The 11900-nt window shown below is 43.9% G+C and overlaps 1 protein-coding gene across 1 annotated transcript; it reads right to left on the reverse strand.

The window, feature by feature from the left end:
• Nucleotides 1-331: 331 nt before the first annotated feature.
• On the reverse strand, nucleotides 332-10903 carry LOC142766054 (alpha-glucosidase-like). Its single transcript, XM_075867873.1, has 7 exons — nucleotides 10115-10903; nucleotides 8007-8324; nucleotides 6707-6718; nucleotides 4477-4641; nucleotides 2738-3025; nucleotides 1725-1901; nucleotides 332-1306 (listed from the first exon to the last, which is right to left on the reverse strand). Exons 1-7 carry the CDS (start codon nucleotides 10901-10903, stop codon nucleotides 839-841), a joined length of 2217 nt encoding a protein of 738 aa, XP_075723988.1. The 3' UTR covers nucleotides 332-838.
• Between the last annotated feature and the right edge of the window lie 997 nt (nucleotides 10904-11900).

Here is an 11900-nt window from a genome sequence, read left to right on the forward strand (position 1 = left end):
TCTATGTCGAATTCAATAAATGCTCAGATGACGTTTTTTTCAGTGAGTCAATATGCAATCCGGAGGAGAGAATTTGAGAGCGAAAGGTAAACAGTTGCACCGAACTACAAATGTCCCATCAGAAATATTGCTGACAGTCAGGGTAGGACGCTTCGCTTCGATACACTAGAGTTCTCCGTATGCCACACACCAAAAACGTCAGATCAGGAGCTGCGTTCAACTGTTGACAGGAGTCAACGTTGGCTGCTACGCCGGTAGGGGTCTCCTGGATGGAAGCTTCACAGCACAGGGGACAGATTGATCACGGGGACATCTTACACGAGTCAGAGCCGTCTTCAAATATTGGTTATGAAGCGCACTATGACATGATCACATCCTGTCCTCAGTTTGGCCAAGAGCACGCACATGTGATAAAATGGGAAAGTGCTTACGAGCACTTACACTCCTCGTCAAAGCAACGTTCACTACGCCGCGTCACAAGCAACTGTTTTTCTTATCAAATACTTGTGCGAAGACAGCGCACTCGCTTCACATCTGACGGCTCGTGGAGCGTTGGTTCGGAGTGGGCGGAACTTCAACCTGGAAGTACGGTCGAGTCACATTACGAAGAATCCGATAAAGTTAGCTCCGATAACTGCCTCGTAGCACACTTCTCGGTGTAATGAGCCGTCGAGAAGGTGTTGCTCGTCCTGCTACTCCTCAGATGATAACGTTCGTTCGGATAATCACGCCCGGATGACGACGCCCGGCGATAACGTCCGGCATTAAAAAACGCATGCAGTGCATGTCCTAATGATCGTCACGTCACATCACCTTGGGCACCTCTTCTTTCTCTCATTCAACTGGTGATCTCAACATAGAGCGCTTCACCGGGTTCGAGGTAAAGCTCGCGGAAGTTTACTCGTGTCGGGAGGCTCGAACAGGTTCCAGCAACGACGTTGCCCTCGAAGCCGAAGTCTGAGAGGTCACTGGTTACGCCTCGCGGCGCAAAATTTGCTACCACGGCGTAGCGCGCGCGGCGCGGGTAGAAGCGTTCCATAGCGAAGATCTCTCCGCAGTTGCGCACTAACTTCGTGTTGCATCGTCGGTGTCGATGTGATGGCACGCCCGACATATACAACGTAACCACGCTGCTCCTCAGCTCAGCCGCCCTGGCCAATGTGTCGATGATCTCACTGGAATTGTCTACGTTCCTGATGACGTGATCGGGATGGGCCGGCATCCAGGGTCGCGAGGCGGGAGATGAGAAGTTTGCGTGGGTCGCGTCACTCCACTGCATGGGACCCAACTGTCCCGTCTGGAAAGGCTGCACAACGAATGAAAATGGTCGTTTATTTTGCAATAATCGTAATACCTTGAACTTTAGCAATGATACTATTTTTTATTTGGGAGAGCACATGTGCATGATATCAAAGCACTGCAGTTAGGCGGGAAGCAATGTCTTACCTGGTAATACACACTTTTTACTCGTATACTAGGGACTATGAAAAAACCACGTGAAAAAAACTTTAGGAGCGTTATGTATCATCCCATATTTGCCTTATTACTACCACTTGAAACAATGTATTGACTCGGTACTTTCAAATCCCATGACGCTAAGGCTCCTCCTAATATAACACAAGAAAGAGGTGAAATAATCCTGGATGGTACATCTTAGAGTACATTAAAACATATTCAGAACACAGTATTTTTCTATGTCGCTTTTTAAAAGCGAGTGCTCTTACTCGTCCAGTTGATTGGTCTACAGAATCCTTCATGCCGATTTCGTCCCCGTAGAATAGAGACACCGTGCCTGGCATGCCCCAGAGGGTGAAGAGTGCAGCTAGTGGGTCGACATCCACGAGCCGTGATGCAAGTCGTGGACTTTCTGAGTCGCCGAGGTTCCAACTCAACCACGGATTCTGAATAACAAGCGGAATCAAAAGCGATTTCATGACTGATGTCCAACGAGAGCAACTTTACTGAGATGATAAGTATTGCCGAAGCAGTTATTGCTGAAGATATAGCATTCTTGCTTTCTAATATGACACTTATATCTAAAGTAAGGTGCGAAACTGCATCCGTATACAGCGGTCAAGCTTTTAAATCCCAATAATTTATGCAAAACATTTCCCTCCATGAATGAAGACATAATCTAAACACAGAAAAAGCAAAACTGACACATATGAAAGTGCTGGTTATGTTGGCAATGCACAATTCCCATGAGTCTATTTATAAATGGTTAGCTTCAGACTTTTGTTTGGAGGATGACCTCTTTTATAGTTGCAATTATAATGTGACTTATGCAAAAAAACCTGTTGTGTGCATTGTACACACCTATAATGTATAACTGGCATCACGATGCAAGATGCATACGGCTTTTTATGCTGATTCATTTCGCTTTTGACACAATGTTTCTCTTACGAGCTATAGGTCTCACTTCCCTGCACACTGTTTTACCTTCCAAACGAAGTTTCTTCGTATTCTACAAGACTGTCACTAATATACCCTTCTTCAACGCTACACAAGATGCTCAAGTATATAGTAGTTTTGCTTTTATTACAGCGTCCTTGTATATTTTTTTCCACGTAAACAAGCAGTCCACTGACACTAACATGAGGAGACCATAAGCAATTATCAAGGTAGAACGAAAACAAACAGATTTGTCTGCTATACTGACCGTTGCCATATTGGCAACTGCACCGCAGTGCCTTCTTTCGCCGCTAGGCACGCCAGTGATGTTCTCGTCGGTGCTTACTCCAGTGGTGGTGCGCGTGTCAAGTCTCGTCTGCTGTGTCACCTGTGCGAACCGTGACGCCATGATTTGCGTCACGTTATCAGGACCACCCTCGAGTGGCACGTGGACGTCTAGAAGGTCGAACAGGGCTACGATTGGCTGGATGAAGAGTGAGTCCCTGTCAGCCAACTCCTGGGCCAAGTTCACCGACGTCATGAGGATGCGCCCAGGCTCGTCGAGATAGTCCTGCTCATCCAGCAGTCGCCGCCATTGCAGCAGTACCTCGTAGAGTTCCCGGTCGTCGGAAACCTGACAGGAAGTGGCAAAAGATAGAAACATATTTAGAGGCGAAAGTTTGTGGAAAACCGAAAAGGAAACTTTAAAAAAATAATTTATAGGGGAAGCTTTAGTCAAGAGCCCCATAAACATTAATAACCTGCCCTACCTGTTTGAACAGCTAAACACAGACCGACCACAAGCATCGGCACTGGCTGGGTCATCTATGCTCTAGCGTCGGATGTTGCGTCTTCAGTTTATTGAAACTCAGTCACTTCGACCCCTTGTAGAGTACTAGCTTGAAGGTCAGGCAAATTCTGAACAGTGGAGCCTCCCTACATTATGTTGTGCACGTCATTCCAATAGATCCAATGATTTCTGTTCGGAATCCAGATATGTATCTTATGTTCCCCATATATATGCGACGTTTTCATAAGTACATTTTGGAAGCATGTGAAAATGATCAATTTACATACTAAACACTTCATTAGGGTAATTACGCTTCAGTAGTTCGACTGCCAAGCAAAAGGGTGCTGGTCACTGAAAATTCACTTCCCAGTAAGCATCAGAGGCTTCAGGCTGTGAGATAAGTAAGTGTCACTCATCTGTATTTGCACTTAGAAGTAATAGCATAACATACGTTGAACTGAAATCAGAAGAATTGTACTTTTTTATTCTATAATCTGTACAAAAACTTCTTTACTTCGAAACATTTCTGAAGGTGTACGAAGACCATGAAGTGTTCACTTATAACCTTCAAGACAAGTAAGACAGATTAGAAGAAAAAGTTGCACCATCTGCTGCTGGAGAGAACTATGTGTATATGCGAAGCAGCGGGCGCTGACGCTTACACTGGCGGTGACGTTGACGCTGGCAGTCTTTTTTTTTTGCAATGAAACTCGTTAGCAGACGCTGCCTGCGTCAGCATTGCAAACCGAGAGATGGGGAAGCGTAGGAGAGGATATAGAGTGAGAGGAAACGCGCATGCGCAATGAGAGTGTAAACGCCGCGGGGAGGAAAGCCCAGAAGAAAGAGAGCGGGAGCCAGCGTAGGTTAGCGGACGTGCATGCGCTGCAAGGGTTGTGACGCCGCACGCCGCATTTGCACCTAAAAAGAAACGCTTTACCTGACATTGGCAACATCAAGCTATGCGCCATTTTCAACTGATCCTGTCTAGGAATAGGCTGATTCAGGGCGTGTCGGGATAGCAAACCTTCCATTTGGTTATGAGAAATGCGTAAGCGGGAAGTGTCATGTATCCGAGGCTACCAGTAGAACTGTTCCGTTCCAGCCTTAAAAAATTGAACTCTACTTGTCGAAGCATGCATTCAGGCACACACTTCCTCCTTACAAATTTTTCATCGCAAGCTTCCGTCTTTCTTTCGTGCCTTTCTCTTTCATCATCCAAAGTGCCTTGTTCATTATCACCGGGTTCTGCTAATGAAGCGAAAAAGTATAGTTGTACCACCGTATGACGTATTTACCTGCAACCTGTCCACGTGTTTCAGGTAGAATCCGTCCACTCCTTTCTCGATCCACACGGCAAGTGACCTCATGACTTGCTGCCGCACTTCAGGGTGAGACCAGTTCAGATACAGCTGGTTTCCGAAGGGCCGCTGAGGGTCGCGCCGATCGTCATCGTCAGTGTCCTCCCACTCGTCGACGCCATTGCTCTGCGAGAGTAGGCGATGAAAGTATACAAATGTATTATTAACATACTCTCAGGAAGTGCTGGTTCAACACGAAAAGCTTTCTGCAACTAATTGTTTAATTGCGCGATTGGAGCATACACACGGTTGCCACTCTACTTTAACGTCATAATTCATCATCAGCCCGGCTACGTACACTGCAGGACAAAGGCCGCCCCCATAATCCGCCAGTCAACCGACTTTAACGTAACACGAGCTAAAACGTTCTGATAACTGCCACGACAAGAATGGGGGCTATTGTGATGTGCAAGCACGCTATGCTGAAAGATTGCAACTGTTTGGTGCACAGTGGTATTTACACTGCAAGGAGAAATCTTGCATTGTAAGTTGAAATATGGCACACCAAAGAAAATGAATTCCTACTTTCGAAACTCAGCTTTTCTCAGAGAATCTATGAGCTCACCATGTATCACCATGGATAGTGATGAGGTGAACACAGCAATGAGCCTGGTCAATTCGTCGAAATACGAACGTGGTAGATTTGCCGTCACAGCCAGGTCCCAGATAGCTTAATTATCATCAAGTTAACTTGCAGGCGCGACTAGCGTGAGAGTGACCTGTAGTTAGGGACAGTGCGAAACTGAGTGAATAAATACTGCGCGCGTCATGAAAGCATTACGGTGTACAATAACACACCAACGAGGTAACGCACGCATGGTGCAGCCGAATACAGGGCCTGGGAACTAATTGAAATGCGGCCGAATCCCAACTGATAATGAAATGGAAAGTCCCCTGGATATCCTGGAGGAGTACTCCGCCTAGCTACGACACTAACGAGGTTTTTAGGCGTCATTAGCTATTCGCGTACGATCGCGTTTGCACCGTAATTCCACGGGGACATGTCATTCACACCCGGCGTCCCTAGAGAATTTTTTTTCGGACGATGTAGCCTGTGCCGTCCAGCTCGGGCTAATTGAAAAGCGTAACGACCGTAGCGGCCACTGACAGCCGGATTGTCTCTCGATTTCGAAGCGGTGAGAGACGACGTACCGTTTAGGAACAGGTTTGCGTGGTTAGCGGATTGTTTTCGTTTCAGATAGAAAACGTTTGTCAGCGTACGGAAAATAGATTAGCCTAGATGCCACAAACACAATTCTTAGATTGCCTGAGAATAGAGGAATTCAAAAAGTAGCAATAAATTTTTTTGGTGTGCCATATTTTCACTTACGATGCAGGATTTCTTCTTACAGTGTAACTACCATTTTGCATTGTTGCATACGTCGAATGTCAACATCGGTAGTTTTTTTTTCTAGTGCTTATGAAGGCTCCATATTAGTCTCGCTTGAAAAATTAGTTTTTACTACAATGATATAAAAGTGGGCTTGTATGAGTGCAACCTGTTTTACTTATAAAACACGGTAATGATACTTCTGTGCAACGTAAATGCACGTGTACGTTCCTTATCCTCATTCAAGCCATGTTTTTAATTCCAATAAACAGATGCACAAAGTTAAACCAACTATTTAAAGGAAATGCAGAAAGCATCCAGGATTAATGTGATAGCTAAACCTTTGATATTCTCTGTTCGTTCAATAAAAATCTCTAGGCTTCCTCATAAGTATTGCTACGCAAAAACCTATTCCTCAGATTGTGCAGCGTTTTCCTGTGACCATCACCTTTAGGTACTAGTCAACATTTTTTTACATTTACGAATCTAGGATTCAAGAAGTCTTTTTACATAGACCGTAATTGCATTTACAAGGGTGTTGACGAGCTTAGACACTAGCATATTAGTATATCAGTTCAATAATTAATGTTTGAATTTCAGTTGTAAGTAGCATATATAGTGTGAACAAGGGGAATCTTTAGGGTGGGCCGTTGTTGGCGAAGAGAAGGGAAGGGGTTGCATCTCTGAATCATCTTACGTAGCACATTGGCCTGCCTCACATCCTTGCTAGTTGGATCAGATGTGTTCATTGTTCAATGTTAAAATTTGTGGCTCCGCAGGTGTTGTACGAAAATGATTGCGAATGACTCCTGTTCTTGCGTTGCGCGAACTGTTTACTTCGTCTAATAACTATTAAAAGCCGAGGACCTGGAGAAGGCTATTGTTTGAAGCGCAGGGCCTCTAGATTTGTATTTTACTATTTATTTCTAAGCTTTTTTTTTTCATCGCACTCGACCGATGGGTCGTGGGAGCTACGCTTATTTCGCTTCACTAATAGAGAGTCATCATGCGCACGTATCTGTGAATATGAATATCATTATTCAATCAATTAACCCTTCCATTATATATTTGACGTTGCCTGAAACAACAATTAGCTCTTAATGCAGCTACACGCAAATATAGAAAAATAAAATAAACAGTACAGTATAGATAATCTCCTAATAAAAACACAAAAATAGCGAAAATGCATAGTCAAAAAGAAATCATGGCTCAATGGGAGGATTAGAAGACGAGACGATAATCTAGGAAAAGAAATAAAAAATGAAGGGGAACAGGCATAACAATGTTGAAGGTTTCCCCCAAAACAGAAAAGGGACGATTCTGTACATTATCACAACTATCTCTAGAAAGAGCAAAGCTGAGATAAAAAAAATAACAGCGGACTGTGAAAAACATCAAAATAATTAAAGTTAGCAGGTACATAATATGGTGAATTGTGTCTTGTCAACTTACGACAATTCCGAAAATATACACTATTGATAATTTTAATAATAATAATAATAATAATAATATTAATATAGTTATTATATTATTATTATTATTATCATTATTATTATTATTATTATTATTATTATTATTATTATTATTATTATTATTATTATTATTATTATTATTATTATTATTATTATTATTATTATTATTATTATTATTATTATTATTATTATTATTATTATTATTATTATTATTATTATTATTATGTCCTAAACCGTATGATTGTGAGGGACGCTGTGGTTGAGGTGTCCGGAAACGTTGACCGTTTTTTTTTTTATCATACATGACATCCCACCCACTCGGGCCTCTATCATTTCGCCTTTATCGATGTGTCATCGCCCGACCGACATAGAAATGTGACATTCGTGTGTGCAACCGGGTAGCCACTAAATTACCGTGGTTGACAAGCACAGATACTTGCTACATTGGAAGCCGGTGACCCTGAAACGTAACACAGTATGACTCATTGAAATAACCCTAAAGTCTAACTAAATGCACCTATTTTTAGGGCAACAAACACTTGATTTCTCCCGCTAAACATAAAGGTACGCAGTACATACTAGCCTACCAATCTATTCTGCCTATATACATCATGGTAGTCGTCTATCTCTTAGTGAATGCAGATACATTTTTTTTTCGCACTCACCATTATTGCAGACTCGTTGAGGGGCACGTAGTAATTGGCGTACTCCCCGTACGGATCGAGCAGCCAGTGAGCAGCCCACGAGTGCTGGTCGCTGGTCACCGTGGGGTTGATGTCCAACACCACTCGCAGACCCATCTCGTGGGCACGTTCAACGAACGACGCGAAGTCATCCATGTGTCCCAGGTGGGGATCGACATTGTCGAAGTCGATGATGTGCTCGTACTCGAGCGGATAGTCGAGCGCGCTGAACACCGACGTGAGCCGCAGGGCCGACGCCCCGATTCGGTGTCGGACGTAGTCGAGCCGAGAAGACAGACCCTGTGAAGAAGGGTTTCCTTATCTTGAGTGGACGAAGTCGCGAAGAGGGCAGCGGATCGTTTGAAAGAGAAAACTACTGTTGGTGACCCTACCACAACAAGGATCTACCAGTGTGCCCGGGAAAAAAATTTCTGGATGAATAGCTCATGGACTAGATAAGTAACAAATTGTTCCTAATGTCAGAAATCAGGTAATGTGTATGTGAGGAGCTGGCCCACTACGGGGTGTTCTTCTTCTACCTCCTTAAAATTTATATATTCGTTGAATTACTTGAATTTGAGCAGCACCCGTAGGCATCACGAAAATGGTTGTGTTGGAGGTACAATGCAGTGTTCGCACCAAAAGAGACAGAGTACTAAGCTCGAGGAGTAAACCAATAAAACTATGCTGTAAGTTTACTACAACAAAAAGAAAACAATATAGCCACGAATAACGCTAAACATACAACAACACAGTGCAAAACGACACCTCAGATCATCATGAATTATAAATCAGGGCAGTGAATTCAATTGGAGATTGATTTCACTGTAACACATAAAGTTCATACAGCGAAAGTAATGCAGAAACAACGAACACGCCGAAACTGCCGTATACTGGAGCCTACGATTTTCCCACCTTGTTCTTTATGCATGTGTGTTCACTCACCTTTCACCAGAGTTTGCTTCCCAGAGTTTCGTTTTATTGGGGGGAGGGGGCGGGAGTGTCCGAATGTGCCGCAAGAAAATGCAATAAACTGAAGTATGTATTAGGTGGTAGTATAGTTACACATTTGGAACATGATTAGGAGTCTCAAGGCGAACGAGAATCATAAGACAATCAAATTTCAATTACATTCGGACACGCAGACATTCACACAAGGCCCAATAAAACATTATTTGCTAGAATTGTGAAGAGAAAATCACTTTTCAACTTTTTCCGTAGTAAATCGAACTTTAAAGTGGCTTTTATGTTATTGTTCTTTCATATATTCGGTATTGATACATCCCCTCTCTCTATTGGCAAAAATATTGATAAAGACATTTCTAGCGCGGAGCATTGCACTGTTTTAGCGGCCATCAGACCCTGGATATTAACACGATAGCGTTAAAAAGCTCCTTTCGCAAAAATTATGGTGTCTGTGTTGGCGTCGGTCTCAGCGTCATTGGTTGTGAGTGAGGAATCATTGTTTCATGCATGACCGAAAAATCGAGAACAATGCAACTGAAAAAAGTAAATGATAGAAAAAAAACAATGGAGCAGAGTGGAAACCAAACCACGGTTGTTTGGGTACAATTGGAAATTGAACTCCTGTCGTTTGCGTGGCAAGCACATGTTCTACCCCGTGACCACGCTTCTGCTTGTGAAAACAACAAAAAGAACTTCGTCTGCTCAGAAATTAAGCGAAAGTAGCTTTCCTGCTTCACAAACTAACGCGATCTGTATACATGCATCACAATGCAACATGAAATATGGCAGTAATATTGCCTGGTACAAGCGTCCCTTGCCAGCGGGCATTAGAATATGTGACTATCTTAATGTTTCCGTGGTTGAAAGCCGGCACCCCACTACAGAAGGCACATACGCTACTGCGCCTATTCCCTTAAGGCCTCGTGTAGTAGGTGCATAGCAAATCCAAAAATTTTCATGCGCTAAGTGCTTTAAATACGCACTACGAACAGAATGTCGCTATCACGTTCAGCTTCTAAAGATGAAGCGTTAGGGTCCTATAATTTTTTAGATTCTTTATCGGCTGAGTGGGAACATCCGACAGTTTTTCCAGAGTTAAACCGGCATTGTAAACCGCAACTAACCTGGAAGTCACCGAACCCGTCTCCGTCTGAGTCGACAAACGAGGCGACGAACACCTCGTACATGACCGCACCCTGCCACCACTGCCTGGGAGGGTCGCACGACGAAGGCCTCAGCAGCAGTACGCCGACGACAATGCACAGCACAGCGACCAGGCACGAGACGCAGAGCAGCAGGCAGCGGACGCGAATGGCCGGCCAATTCCAGCCGGCCGAAAAGGCCGAGTCGCAGCAGTCATCCTCTTCCTCGTACCCGAGGCTCCTTCTCTTATGGGCTCCAGCTGCTCCTCCACCTCGACTGCTTTTCTCTACGGTCTCCAGGAGGGCCGTCGTACTGCCTCCACTGTCGACTATGCACGACTCCCCGCCGCAGGAGTCCAGCGGTGACTTGAGCGAGCTTCCGGAGTCCAGGGCCCTCGTAAGCGCCGTGTACGTGTGGTGGTTTGCCGTGGAGAACAGGCTTCCCAGGCTGAGACCCCTCTTGGACTGGTCGTCCACCTGTTCCAGTTGAAAGAAGTTCGTGGGAGAGATGACGATGTTGTTGTTTCGGCAGGTGCCGTCGACGGAGTGGCGACCACAGGCCTGTCGGTGGGAACCTTGGTGGTTGAGGTGGTGGTGGTGGTGGTGGTGCCTACTGTGGTCCTGTCGCTTTGTGTTGACTGAAGTCAGCGACTGACCGTTTCCGGTGATCTGGAAGATGTCGCAGCCAGCACCGCTACGCTCGGAAATGCCGAGGCCGCTGCGGCAGCCAGCGTCGTGCTTGTAGTTGTGGTCCTCATCAGCTGTTTCCATAGTTTGACAGGCTGCAAACGAAATTAAACAAATAGCGTAGTTATAATGCTTCACCTAGCTTCCATTACAGCTGAACTAACTTGATGAACCAGTTTATAGAGTTCTCAAACAAGACTAGAAACGTACTTATTTATGTAACAAAAAATTCTAGAAAGTGTCGCTGAAAAGCTGCGCTTTGAAGTGTCATGTTTTAGGACGTTTCATGTTTACTAAGTCGTCAAACATAAATTTTTTAAATTTCTTTATTCCTGTTTTAGGCATGCCGTCAGCTATTCTGACGAAGCATTATACAATCTGCTGAGATAATATACTTCGTTGTGATTAGTGTTGCACTTTTGGCTAGTACGTGGGACACGAGAAAGCACGAATGAAAACAGTAACAAAATGGCAAATGCCTAAAGTGTGGCTGCCCTTGTTTCTTTGTCAAAGCACTTTTTCTATTCGATTTTTGGAGTTGTCAGTGACACGCTAATAGATTGTACTGGCGTTCGCGAAAATGGGCATGTGCCGTTCGCCCTTACATTTTCGTGAAGACGTCCCTGAAGTTGACTTATTGTTCTGCATTTTTATGAAAAATTGTATAATTATACAGATAATAATTTCATAGTCTACAAACAAACTGTAAAAATATGTTATGAGCATACTGAAATGATCAGGCGAAATTCTAAATTATAGAACAGGTCTATAGAACAACTAAGAGCACACTATAGCTTACCTGAACATAAAAAGCTCGAGAAACTCCTCCTCCCTCCCCCCCCCCTGCTACCCAGTATAGAATTGACATTCACTTGCATCGCTCGCATAAAGCACCGGTCTATTATTCTTACACTGCATTAGATAGAATACCTGAACTGTTTATTCACACTATAGCTCGTGACATTGGCTGACTAGCACTAACAGAAAGAAAAGATCAGAAAGTTCTCGACAACAATAGGCCTCTAAACGTGAGTCTAAAAATAATTAGTACAATAATCAAACCGACCGAGTGAAATAACTA

The sequence above is a fragment of the Rhipicephalus microplus genome, chromosome 6 (assembly GCF_043290135.1).
Source record: "Rhipicephalus microplus isolate Deutch F79 chromosome 6, USDA_Rmic, whole genome shotgun sequence".
NCBI classification, from domain to species: Eukaryota; Metazoa; Arthropoda; class Arachnida; order Ixodida; family Ixodidae; genus Rhipicephalus; species Rhipicephalus microplus.